The sequence below is a fragment of the Frieseomelitta varia genome, unplaced genomic scaffold (genome assembly GCF_011392965.1).
Source record: "Frieseomelitta varia isolate USP_RPSP 00005682 unplaced genomic scaffold, Fvar_1.2 scaffold_545, whole genome shotgun sequence".
NCBI classification, from domain to species: Eukaryota; Metazoa; Arthropoda; class Insecta; order Hymenoptera; family Apidae; genus Frieseomelitta; species Frieseomelitta varia.
In genome coordinates, this window is record NW_025110307.1 from 462457 (window position 1) to 477255 (window position 14799).

The 14799-nt window shown below is 32.1% G+C and overlaps 1 protein-coding gene across 10 annotated transcripts in view; it reads right to left on the bottom strand.

Moving 5' to 3' along the window:
* LOC122533692 overlaps positions 1–14799 on the bottom strand; it is a 62256-nt gene that overhangs the window by 28962 nt on the left and 18495 nt on the right. For 9 of the 10 annotated variants that reach the window (XM_043663641.1, XM_043663640.1, XM_043663645.1 and 6 more), the window contains 3 exons: positions 9753–11445; positions 9146–9311; positions 8452–8658 (listed from right to left, as the gene is read on the bottom strand). In XM_043663641.1, the coding sequence (XP_043519576.1) occupies positions 8452–8658; positions 9146–9311; positions 9753–11445 (2066 nt within the window). Of the gene's footprint in view, positions 1–8451; positions 8659–9145; positions 9312–9752; positions 11446–13421; positions 14155–14799 lie in introns of those variants that run through there. The other variant, XM_043663643.1, reaches the window with a different exon arrangement.

Sequence of the window (14799 nt, forward strand, 5' to 3'; positions counted from 1 at the left end):
TATTATAAAAAATAATAAATCAAAATTATATTACAAATATTTTAAATTTTCCTAATTCGATGGTTTTTAACTTTAAATTCATATTTTTACAGCTCTCACTCGTTTAGTAGTATCTACCAAATTTGCTCAAAGAGGATACACATTAATACATTTAATATTTTATAATAAAAAGACTAATTCCTATTATTGCAAATTACGCTTAATAAGGAAGAGTCAAGAATAATTGTATTGCGTTTTAGGAATATCCCTCAATTATACGTGGAATATTATATCGTGTATATACATCTAATAAAATAAAACTATATAATATATAAAGAAAATATATGTCATACGCGTCAATAATTGAAAGCTTTATGTTTGTATTATGAACATGGCAATCACATGAAATATCATGTATCAAATAATTACAATTACGTTCGATCACAATGATAATCTAACCAAACTATCATCACGCATAATGAAGATAAAAAAGAGAACTAACTTTGGCATTACCTCATACCTACCTACATCTATATGGAAGTGACTCGTGAATGGTGCTATAGTAACTCACGCAAATAAAGAAAATGAAATCACAGTGAAACAAAGCAAATGAGAAGAAGCAGAATCGTGCGGCAAAATTCTTTACAACATGCTTTGTTCTCTTTGAAACGAAAAACAAAGAGTGGAAAGAAGAACAGAATAAACAAAATAAACGAATAAAAGAGTGGAAATCGAAGATCGTATATACGTTCAACAACTGATCTTAATAAATCTTTCGTAATGCTGCGTTTCCATTACTTTTCCCGAGGATTACCACTACGGTTACTCGCAGCCTACGATACTAATTAGTATACTCCTTTCACGATTACAGGTAAATAACATATAACACTAGGCATCGAATACGAATATGATGACGTAGCTACGCACCATCTATATATTTATCGATTAAGCGACGACTATAATTGAATAATCAGACTAGCAGACTAGAGAACACAATGGAAAGAAAAGGACAATCTGAACCGAGAAAAAAAACGGTTCGGATTTGGAACTTTGATAAGGACGAAAGTTTCTCGGACGTGACGGAGATTCGTATGAAATTGGAAAAATAATATCTCTATCGTTCGTATCTACTTGTCATTATCGTGTTCATTTCATTACTATCGTCACCTGCTTGTGCTAGCGTTTTGCTATCCAATGATTATAATATAATATACCGCGTCTTAAGTGAAACACGTCTGCTCTGCTCTTGGAAGAAGACTTTTCCCGGTCATTTCGTCATCGAAAAAAGATAATTCTCATGCGTATACTCGTTAAATATGCATTTTTCTTTTTACGCCATTCTATTGTATATGTTTATGTATTGCGATTTTTCTCATTGTTTTTTTGTCTCATTGTCAGACATTTCCTCTCGTGGAAAGTCTCGACTGGTATGTCTGATTTCTCTGTCCCTATTGTAATGTGTATTACACGTCCGTGTTCTCAATGTTATGCCGACTTAGTCGCTGCGATTAGTGTGGTTTCGCTAGTCGACAGAGAAGGGCCGGCGAGTTGTGGTCGCTAGTTAGGATATGTCAGCTGGTAGTAGTCCCCACCCGCGGAGTCCTCATCGGGGCTTTGCAATTGCTTCACTTGCTTTATTAGCGCGCTAGAACACAAAATACTATCGCTGAATTGACGTCCTCTCAATTTTTAATTTTTTAAAATTGTTTTTTTTCTGTATTTTAGCTCTTTAATTTAATTTTCTGTGAATTTATACTTTACTGCGGCTGCAGTTGCATTGAACGTGTTTATTAATTTTCTTTCCTCGATATTGCGCGAGCACAACAACGTTAATGACAGAAACTAGAAAACTGTTCTTGAGTCGATTCTACCGAAAAAATTGAAATTAGACTAACTGAAACCTTAGAAAACTTAGAAGAGAATTTAAAATACCTAGCCTGGGTAAGAAAAGAGAAAAAAAAAGCAAAAGGAATTGACGAAGATCTTTACGCTGTGAAATAGGGGGTTGACCACAACACATCTACATTTTTGCAGGCTCAAACGACAACACAACTCCCTCGACGAGTATACAAATTGAAAAAAAAAAAAAAAAAAAAAAAAAAAGAAACGCATGGACACGTGACGAAAAATGATAAGCAGAGTATCATGTGAGCGGAGAAGTTTAATGCAATGAACGCTCATCTCTTATGATTATGTTCAGAGAAACTGTATGACGAAACAGTATTATTAGTGGTAATAAAACTGTCTTTCCCAGCGTTCAGTCATTTTATTTTCAAGGATAGCTCTCTTCCTTTCACAAACTTCCCTTGTCTATTGTTTCGTGCGACAATTACTTTACTGCGTACTTTTTCGACATTATTCCATTACGACGTCACTTCTAGAAATAAGTATTTACTCGCTCAAGATACTTTGTGAAATAAAAATTGAGTTCGAACAATTATTTCCTAACAGCAGGAAATTCCTTCCTTCTTTCGCGAAAGTGGGAATTAAATGAAATATCGAAGCAACATAAACATAATTCAATGTAAAAAAAGAAAAGCAAGACATAAAACAGCTCTAGCCCAATATATTGCATCTCATAATTATAGCTGTAACTATGAAAGAACTTTCAATTATTATATGTTGAAACAAAATTATGTTTGATATTATATTAAAGAAAATTTATGTTTCTGGACACAACATTTTTTACAAAATTAAATTTATGTAAGAAAATCATACCCAACGTCGATAATAAAATTCTAACATTTTTAAAAAACATTTCAAAGCTATTTTATAATTACGGGATACAATATACATGTGCGATCAACGAATGTAAAATATAATTGCATCTTTCCTAAATAAAATGGAATATTCATATCTTTAAAGTTCGATGTTAAATCGACACAAACAATCAATACATAAGATTTTAAACTTGAACATCATTAATATTTATTACGTACTGCTTTCACGAAAATGATTCTATATTTCTAATATTACAGGAAACTGTATAGAAGGCAAAATTATCATTCAAAAGTAGATATCGTCTACAATCTCAATTGACTACAATTCTAATAAGTACAAAGTTACGAAACGAGGAGAAAGAAGAAAAGTGACGTTACATTCTTGAAAATTCTCACTACGTAAACTAAATAATTGTGCATGCAGCATACACAATGGAAAAGCGCAATTAAATAATTACAGATCACAGGGGAGCTACATCAAAAAAAGTAATTCTAGATAAAACTAATGATTTAAATGACATGACGAGTATGATACAAACTACGAAGGAACCTCGTCTTATATAGCATTGTGGTATGCGTTGATACGTTTCAAAAGAAGTGTATCAGATTTTCTATATATCAAGTAACCATTATTCGATAAACATCACGTGATTTGTAACTAAAAGCATATTATCGTGCAATCGAAATGAATTATTATATATTTTTCTATTGTATAGGATAATATAATCCATTATTATATTATTCTATTAGCAGATTATTATATATATATATTGCATATTACATACACTTTTTTAACAAATTTTGGCTATATTAAAATATTAAAAGACTGAATGTTGAAAATTGAAAATAATTGTATTTATAAATAACAACATGCATTCATTATAGGACGTGATATTTCTGATTTATTTCATTCCGTTTGCACAAATTTAAGTTGAAATTTCTTCTTTGTAATATCTACATTCGGACTCTTTAAATTGGAGTATTTTTATTACTAAAGACACAAGCATTTTGATTTTGTTTAACTCTAAAGTAGAATAAATTAATATCTACAGTTTTTTATTATTCCAAAATTATTTAAATACGTACATATTTTAAATTATTATTTAATAAATTCTTTTTTAATTAATATTTGTACAAATCAAATATTGACATTTTCAATATTTACACGAATTAAATATTGCAAACAATACTAAAAATTTCTAATTCGTGCATAAAAAAAATGTATAATTTAAAATCTGCTATATAATTATCCAACAATCTCATCGGTTAAGTTAAGTAAGTAGTGTTTAGAATCAAATATTATTCATATATCACGAAAGATTGTGCACAATATAATAAAAAGAGAATGCTGTTAAAAGGATATTATGGAGTACATTCCTTTCGCGGAAACAAGTAGGAATATTATCAATTCCCATTAATAAATATGAAATATAAAAATTATTATGTTTCTAATACATTCAGTATGTAATAAAAATGAAATGTGAATATTACATTATACATGAATGGCAAAAAGAGAATATGACTAAAAAATATTATAAATCATGGTATTGGTAATAAACTGTTCGATAAAATACTGTAATGAAATTTATAAACTTATAAATCTAACTAGTTACGTTATTATTTCAATGGTAAGAAGTGGTTTTTCTTTCTGTAATATAAACCCGCAAGTGGTTCTTCTTCTTGTAACATAAACCTCCACTGGTTGAGATTAATTTTTGTTGATTAACATGCGAGTGACTTCAAAAGAATCGGTAGAAATATCACGATCGTAACATTTAATTAAGTATAAAGATATCATTAGCAAATGAATAAAAAATTTTCCTAAAAATTTTATAAACAACACATAAATACATTTTCTTTATTAGATTTTTTCTTTTAGATTAACTAATATTATAGTAATTTTATGTTTGTAAAATATAACATACTATTCATTTTTATATTATATGTTATATTGTAAATTATATATAAAATATTATTAAAAAATATTCCTATATGAAAGTAACTATCCAATTCTATTTTATTCAGAAGTTCCCCCAAAACTTTCGATATAAAACATCTAACAATAAGTTCCATTTGATACAAAAAGTTTCCTAAAATAGTTTTTCACATATTTTATATATTATATATAAAATATAATGAACCATACATTCATTTCTATATTATATATTATATACTACATTAGTAAAAATGTCCCTATAAGAGAATAACTACGTTCAATTCTATTCTGTTGAAAAATTCCATATATATAGTATACTACTATTGTCTACAACAAAGTAAAAATTTTTATCTGCAGATTTCGTTGATATCGTAATAACTGATAATGTTTTATTCTTTCTAGCTAGACCTTTCTCGTAACAGTCTACAAAGGATATAATCCACTCATCGGAAAAAAGAAACGCAAAGCGTATCGCGTACGATTATATGAAAAAAGGTTACTCACTAGGCCTCAAAAATTGAATACTGTTTGCCAAACATTAAGACAGATTTCGAACGAACCTCTTGATAAAATATAGATAAGTGATTTACGTTACTCTTTCTTTATTTTGCATTGTGTATGAATTAACTATCATGTAACACTTCACGTTTTGGTGAAAAAATAATGGTAGAATGACAAAGAAGTGAAAACTATACACAATACGAACGGTAAGAGCGTACACGCGTTACTAGCGGTAGAAGCGCGTTCCGCGTTTCAAGCTCGAGATGCCGGCGGCGCCATGACACTTGTCTGAGTCAGCGAATGGGGGAGAAGGAAGTCGCAGAGTGGGGATAACAGACAACTCACGCGCAAACGCGCGCCAAATTCGTTTCTAGATATTCTCGAAAGTTGTTACATATTTATTGGGTTGATGGAAAAATAAATTTTTGATTATGTTACAAAAATCTTCAGAATTTTGAATGGTATATTGATCCATAACTCTATTCTCTGCCATGATGCGTTTTAATGATTTGAAAGAATATAATCAACTTTTTGTAAATGTAAAATACTATTTTATGAAAATTAGTAATAGATTAACTTATGTCATTATGATTTCCAGCTCTTTAAATGTATTATGTAGTTCAAAACGTATCCAAACATTTATCATAGAAAACTTTTATAGATGTATTATGTGTGTAATACGAAATATTTTAAAATTTTATTATTAATGAATAAGATACGATTATACTGATAAAATTTTTGGGAAAATTTATTGTGACTGTACATTTAGTACAAAATTACTATACAATTAGTAGATGATATATATTTAATACTGCTAAAACTGTCCTAAAATTAATAAATTGAGTACACAAATACTATTTTCAGATTCGTTTCAGACTTAAATTAGTAATGATAGATAGAATTAAAAATCGTATATCATTATAATGCTAATGTTTCAAAATGTTTCGTATGACACACACAGTAGATAATATATTCATTTCAAAAATTTGTTACAACAATTAATAACTGTTACGATAATTTCACTTGGTGTGAAGCAAGTTCAATTCTTGTGTCTCTAAAAATATGTCTGCTCTTTATTTCATGCGGATTCGTAGAAGCAATTTCTATAGAGTTATTGATTTCGGAATGAATGTTCTGACGAGTGTGATATCTTGCTTGAAGGGTAGTCTACACATGTCGGAAATACAGGCGTAGTTTTAAATGGATGAGACATAGCTTTATCCGTCATATAATAGTGTCTCTTGCAAATCCTGACGTATTTTATAAATGTATACGTTAAAATAATTCCATTTAATCCATTTATTGTTCGATAAGCAAATTCTTCGAGAAAAAACATATTTTTTAAAGTACGTAACAATATGTTAAAATGAATAAAAAAATAATATAAAATAATTGTATTTATTTCATATTTAAGATTCTTAGAATTTAATAATAAATATATTCATTTTATGAGAATATTACTTTTTATTTTTACTTCATATCTTTTTTTGAATAAAATATATATCCTTTAGTGATTGTGTCTAATTATTCTTCCCTAGATATTCTTATTACAATATTATTATTGTTAGTTCAATAACATTAATAATTTTCTCGTCCTTTAAAAGCTTCCATTTTATATATTAATATTAATATAAATAGAAAAACGTTTGGCAATAAGAATTATCAATACTAATACGAAAATATACTACATAATTGTACTGAATTTATAGACTACTAAATTCAAAACATGCTTGAGGATATATCATGCATTTAAAGTGAAACAGCCAATAATTAATTATATATAAAATATAATTATTATATAAAAGTAATTAAATATATTTTATTACTTTTTACAAAATATTGTATTAAATTATATCATTTAACTAATAACTTTTTTCTTAGATATTTGAAAACTAATGTGTAAAATTAATATTTGCAAGTTCTTTTCAAATACTGATTAATTATTCGTCTAATAAAAATAATAAAAATCCAATTAAAATATAAAATAATACAGAATTTTTACTAAACGTTGCTCAAAGTGAAATTCATAAAATATAAAATACCAACTTAAATACCTTCCCAAATTTACAAAATTTAAAAACTATTTAATTTTTTCTCAATTAAAATTTTTATGTTCAATAAATATTAAATTTTCATGATATACGTATAAAAATACAAAAAGTTTCAAATTTAAATATATAAGATATATAATACAAATTTAAATTATATCGTTATTGGAAATTTGACTTAATTTGATTTTTAATTGAAAGTTATTATGAACTACTCGTTTCAAAGTTCCAGAAATTTGTAATATAAATATATATATACAAAAATATCAATATTTTTTAATTAAAGAATGTATATTTAATATTTTCTATTATTTAATTAATATTGTACTCTTAAGAAAAATTAATTAAAATAATTAAAAGTACATAAAAATTAATTTAAAAAATTAGTTTGTTAAGTTTAAAATTATAGATTTAAAAACAATTCCACTGTATTATATAATTTTTATTTCATAGAAGAAACGATGAATATTTACGGACTTTTATATTGATCTACAATAATGCACGACTTACCTTACGTATCCTAGAAATTAAAATAGAAGCTATTCTAATAGTAATAATAATATATGCTATATTGACTAACATTTTGATTTTTCTTCCAAAATGAATTTTTTTTATGTTTCCAAGGATAAATTTTACTTGCCATATCTTCAAATTATTGATTTTAAAATATTTTTAACTTGTATATAAAAATAAGAATATATAAATCTTTCTTTTAGTAAACAAGAAAGTTGTTGCTTTTAATTGGTTTTTAAATATAATTAATAGCTTTTATTTTGCAGATATAATCATAAAGATCTCTATTGTCAGAATAAATTTCTATACAATAAATTTATAATGAATTTGAGCTTCTTAAAGCTTGTTGCTTATAATTTAAAGTCAAATAATTTTCTGGTATCACACAATAAATTGAATTATTCTCATTTCATTATCCCCATACTATACTATACAATAAATCTATGCAAAATAACACAGAATAAAGCAGCGTATAATATAAACAGAAAAAGCATTTTTAAAGCTATAAAATGGTAATGCGTTTTCGAAATACATTAATACCAATAGCAGGGACACTGTATTATGTAACATTAAAAAAATAATATTTAAAAAAAATTATATTATTATGGATTGAAATTTTACTCAAAAAATTATCTTAATATAGTTTGTTCTGAATGTAATTATATCTATCGCAAAATCATGCGTTATTTTAAATGATGAACAATACAAAGCAATTAAAAATTTGAAAAGTGGCATAAAAACTTTTAATACACACCCTATTTCGTTGGCTGGCTGATTATTATTATTGGCCGATCCATCATTCACGTTGTTGTTAATCGTGTTGGAATCATTAGTCTGTTGTAGCGATTGACATGTATTCAATAAAGAACTCCACTGCCTCATCACTTCCTCACCTTGGGCTTCTAATTCGGACAGAATTGTAGCATTATCCATATCTTGCAGTGGCTTGCTCGTCTCCACTCTAAAATACATAATGGTACTTAATAATTCTACTATAATAATAATTCTAAATCTATTTTAATAATAATAATAATTCTACTTTTGTAAATTCCACTTATAAATGTAATAATTTTCTAATAAATGTAATGAGTAGAGTCATCATATACAGAGTGCATCATCTTACATTTCTACAAGAATTAATTCATAACATTCATGAAAATAACATAAAGACATGTTTTAATAACAAGCTATTTGTTTCAATAGATCAAACAAGATTATTAACAATTTGCTACAAAAACAATATAAAAAGAATTTATAATATTATTATTGTACAATTGCTACATTGGCTTTCTTATAGATTGATATCGTTTCCATAAATCAATGATTTCCTGTCATATTTTCTTACATTATTAATAATAACAGAATCACTGAAAATATACAAGTAGATGAGACACTCTATATGTAAAACTTTATAAATGTAAGCAATATATACAGAATAAAATACCAACCGATGTTGATTTTCTTCGTAAGAGCTCGCATCGCTCTGTTCATAATCCAATATCAAATCATCAGAAGCAATAGATTCACAAGGAGATAAAGTGTCGACACTGCCAGCTCGACTTATTCGTTTGACGTGATGAGGACTATTAGTTGCATGTTTTCCATGTCCCGCGCCTGAAAAAGATAACAACTTGTTAATATTTATTATATCGAGTGCAATTAAAGATAATAAAAATGATACATTTATTTAAAATAACTGAACTAAAATTGTATTAGATTATATTACTTATCGATAAATTACGTTCTAAATTATACACGTACTTTCAAAGATTACAAATATACAAGAAAATTATTATATTAAGTTATAAATGCATACAAATAATATTAAATTTATTAAATGTTCAATATTAAAAAGATGCAAGTTGAAAATGTTAATTTCTTTAAGGATAAAGAAAAATAGTAATAATAAAATAGAAAGAAGGATTAGTATGAAAAAATATTATAAAAGATACGTAAGTCGTAGTAAATTTGCAAAACAGAATAACAGTCCGAAATAAGCATATAGGTACAAAATTGACTTATATCACTTTTACATCAAACAGTTCAAACATTTACCTGTTTTAGGACTGGATTCGACCAGAGTGTGACTGTTCTCTGTGACAACTTGACTAGTCACAGCAGATTGCGTTTCGGCGCCAGCCCTCGAATTGTCGTCAAAAACAAGTCCTGGTTGATCAGCGATCTCGTCATCGAAATATTCTCTGCCCTCCGACAAACTTAGCGAATTCGAAGCATTCGTCGGCGTCCCAGGACTATCGTCGTCTATGCCAGTCCCAGATTGTTCCATCGCGTTCTCCTTTTTCGGAGTTTTCGTATCCGACTGAGTAATACTGGCTGTAAGACTGTCGAAAAGACTATCAACGGGCGAGGTCTCGTCGTCTATCAGGGTGGTCGAGGTAGCTGCGGCAGCGGCGAACGCAGGATCTTCGATGGTAAGAAGTACAGAGCGCAGAGTAGATTTTGGGAGCGTTCCAGACTTGGACATACTCGACGAACTTTGCATGTGTTGTACGGAGCTAGAGCGTTGACACTCGTCGCTCGAGCTTAGCGAATACTCATCAGCCATAGCTTCTCCGTGGCCGTATTCAGGATCATCGGAACTCGGCGGGCTGAAGTCTGACTTAATAGAAGGAATCTTCTCGGAATGTGATCTGTCTTTGTAAACTTTCTCCTCGCCTAATCCTTCGTCGTAACCCTCCGAAGAGGTAGTAGACATGGAGGTCGTAGATTCGGTATACCTATTGTCCTTATTCACGATCCTTTGATACTGCGTGGCTCTCTCTCGTACCAGCCCGGTGTTGGCTGTGGTGAAAGTTTTTGGCAAAGGTATAACAGATATCTCAGTAACCGTACTGTCGTCATCCCTAACATCCCTAACATCGAAACTTTTCCCGTTTACGACCATCCTTAAATTCCTAGGTCTACCTATACCGTGCCTTCTTGTTAACGATCCATCCGTATAATCCACGCCCCTCAAATCGCCGTCACCGGCGCAACCTTGCTGACTTCCGATACCAGAATCCTCCGTGCTCGAGCCCTCCTTCGAACTGGTCGAGCTCTTCGACGCCGCGGACACCTTTCTGCTTTGATTCGCCGCGGTTTTCGCGATCTTCGAGTTTGCATCGGTCATTCTAACGGCGTATTGAGGTAGAGGCAGATGACTCGCGTGCAAAGTATACCTGCCGATTGGCTCTGGAATGCCTGATACTCTGCGATTCGCATCCATATGCGTGATATTAGCATTATTGTACGAAACGGTAGCATGTACCGGCGATGATTTCACTTTTATCGGTTGCGTCACGCTCGGTACTTGAGCCACCCTGTGCGGTTGTTTCACGAAACCCTCTTGCTGCTGGTATTGTTGCAGCTTCTCCTGATTGTAATGGCTCACGCTGTGACTGCTGCAAATGTCGCTAACTTTGTTCGTGAATTTCGGCTGGGACTGCCGATATCCAAATCTATTCGTTCGAACGGCGATTCCACTGGATTCTTTCTTCGGTGGCGCGAGCCGCGGTGTCGATCGGCCAGACGACGAATTGTGGATCATGTTGCTGGTGTCATCGTCTATCCGTCTGCGATTTTGTTCTGGCCCGGCCGATTTCGATCGTGGATGGAGGAGGCTCGACTCGGTGGTATAGTTGGTTATCGGCATCGGTATGCCGGAGCCGGGTCTTCGTCGAAAACCGAAGGACATTGCGGTGCCGCGCGTATGCGAGCTACCACGTTTCGATGCGCCCTTATGCTCGTTCTGAAACATTAGCAAAGAAAAGCACTCGAGAGTAAGAACGTCAAGAATCTGGAGAATCTTTCGGCAACGCGTCGAGACTTTATGTCCTTTATACTTTCTTTCTCTGGGCGTTTAGAGATCGATAAAACGGACGTGCACGCCTTTTACGCAGCTGTTTACACCACAGACCACGTTATTTTTACTTGTTACAGCCTCGCAAGAAAATACTTACTTACTATGTTACGATATTAAAGGTAATGAGAAACGACGTACGATTACGAATTCATCTGAGATTCAAGGTCAAGTGACACCTTGGTTTTTCAATAATTATTATCTTTCGCTGTTACATACATTACGTTATGTTACGTGGTCGAATAAATGTAACAAGGCTACAAGAAATATGTGGACAGCAAAAGTGGATGGGTTGATAGTTAGAATTTCTATTTTAAGTAAATAGGATATACAATACAAAAGATTGGTCAACGTTAATCGATAGTTCACCTATTTTCCACGTAATACTTCCTGAAATAATCTTCTAATTGAAAACGCCAATATTTAATTCAATTTTGAAATAATTTTCATTCGTTTAAACACTCGTGTTGACAATACTTCGTGAATTTTAATCGTAAACTAAAATGCATATAAAATTTTAAAAATGAATAAACAAAGAAGTTTTAATTTTATATTTTTTTTATTTATAAAACATACATTTTATAAGATCTCTATCCCCTTGATATTACAGTGTTTTGTAAATTGACAAAATTAATATATTTTTGGTATAACAAGAACAAAATTCCTTACTTGCAGAATATTTCAATTTATATCAAGTAAATTGCCGTTCTCATTTTTAAATTGAATATGCATTTTTCAATCACGTACCTTCAACTGTACAATACTTTTTGCTTTTTATAAGTATATATTTTGATAAGTTTATAACCGTAATCAATTGTATCAGATATAAAACGCGTGGTATATTTTCTTTTTAAAAATGATTCACAATTTGATAACTATATAAATACGCATGATGTGTACTTTCTTTTTAAAAATGAATCACAATTTGATAACTAAACGCTAGCGATGAAGAAATAAATTTCGACACATAAGTACGTAAAGCATTAAAAATTAATGAATTAATGATGAATAACAATGCTACGATGTATTGATGATCACACGAACCAGGTAATGTCGCAGAGAAACTAAAAGTTCAAAAACACAAGGTAACCCGATTTAAACTCCAGAAATAGAGCAACTGCGTTCCCAAATCGACTTCTCTTTACATTTTGTATACTTGTTCTACATTGAGTTACGGAGTCTCGTTTAAATTTCTCCTAATTGTAGTAAAAGACATATGACGTATAAAATCTCGTCGACGTCCAATTCTTTTTCTACGCATCAAGAAAGATCACGTAGAAAAGTCGAATTAAAACATTCGACGATCCGAAAGAAATTTCTTACGTAATTAATTATACGAGTGTTACACTCGGTCAAGCGACATCGTAATTAATAATCGTTTTATTCGATTAAAATTTCGACACGTGGCTCTCACATGACTGCAATAAATCATTTTCTTTATCGTCCCTCTATCGTGATTGCTACGAAATCCTCTTGATTAGCAATTTAAAATCCAAACCTTCGCAGCACCGACTCCGCATCGGCAGCAGTACTTGCCATTTGTCATATTGTTTTGGCGCATGGATCTCGCAATGTGTCGTCATAAATGACACCAGTCTTCTTCGTATCGTTTTTTATCACCAAAATATCACTGCAGCAAGAGGGACCCAAATTCTACACAAAAGTGATCGAGAAGCACGATGTAAATGATGTCCCGTAGCATTCTTAGAGCAATACCCGGCAAAAGGAAAAGCGGTTACAGAGGGATAAGGGAGGAATATTCATCGCGCAAAGAGGTGGTCACGATGTTCGTTGCTGGTAGCCTAAATGCTACGGTTCAGGCGATGATCGATGGAAAACACATAGAAGGATGATGCATCCCTTACCGCAACACCGATTCCTTTCTCGTTCTCCAGGGAATCATCTTCGCACCTGGTGCCAGCAGACCGGTAATCCATGTCTTCGGGCCAGTGTCAGCCGGCTGTTAAGAAGACTGTATTACGATCGATCCCGGCGTCCAGCTTGCGAGAAGGTTACGTTTCGCCTCTTCTAAATCCGCAACGCCGTCATCCTGCACCGCTGTGCGTGAATATTTTTAACCGAGGGAGGCACGGAGCCGAAAGTGCCGGGCCAGTTTTTTCGGCTCGAACAAACCTTCCCGGTAATCTGTCACCTCTTTCGGATCCAGCACACGTTCAGTTTGTACGCGTTGTCGCCAAAAGACACGCGCACCAATACCTCGTTCGGCTCTCCCTTTTCTTTCTCTCTCTCTCTATCTATCTATCTATCTCTCTCTCGTTTTCTCTCTCTCTCTTTCCGTCCTCTCGCTTCGTCCTCACCGTCTATCAGTCCGTCACTCTCTTTCTCACCCCCGTTACACCACCCTCTCTTTCTTGCTTCTTCTTCACCCTCGCGCTCTTTTTTCGTCCAACATACCCGTTTCGTTCTTTCTGATTATTCGTCTCTATTCGACCTCGCTCGCTCACCACCAACCACGAGTACGCGGCTAGCAAAACGTGGAATCGATCGACGGAACTGCGCCGGCGTCGCGACGCCACCGCACACCGCCGTGCCACTCGCGTAGACTGCGAACGACTGGTGTCACGAATGCGCCCGCGCTCGCCTTTCGATGTGTTCCTATATCTTGAGTACGCTATTTGTCGGTCTCCCTCTATTCCCTTTTATACAGCAACGTGCATAACAAGCGGACTGCCGCGAATGTTAATACATTCTCGCGTGGCAAGGATCTCGACGTTTAATGCACCACGTTTCCATACGTGCCACCACCCCGCCAAGATGTTTCTGATTGATCGCTAATTGCATTGCAGGAGACAGCATTCTTGCAGAATTCGAGCCAAGATTTATTAGGCGAATTTTACGAATTACAAGTTACAGGGCTCTGATGCAACGAGTTTGGTAATTAATTGAGTTAAGATTTGTTGGGGAGTTTTGTAAATTGATGATCACGGGAGGAGATATGGCAGCTATGATTCAACGATTTAACTCATTAAGGACTAAACTATAATTTCCCATAATTTGCCAATATTATAATTTGAATTTCTTTGAATTTTATAAAATTATAGAATCTAAGTGGTGAATAAGGGGAACTATTAATAAATATTAAGCAAATTCTTGGAATTTTTTTTAATACATAATTTTTTTTTAACATAAATTGATTGAAAAAAATTGCAAATGAAATATTGGCCTCAAATTTTAACTTTAAATAGTTAAAAATAGGAGAATCTTTTTAGCCTCGTCAAAAGA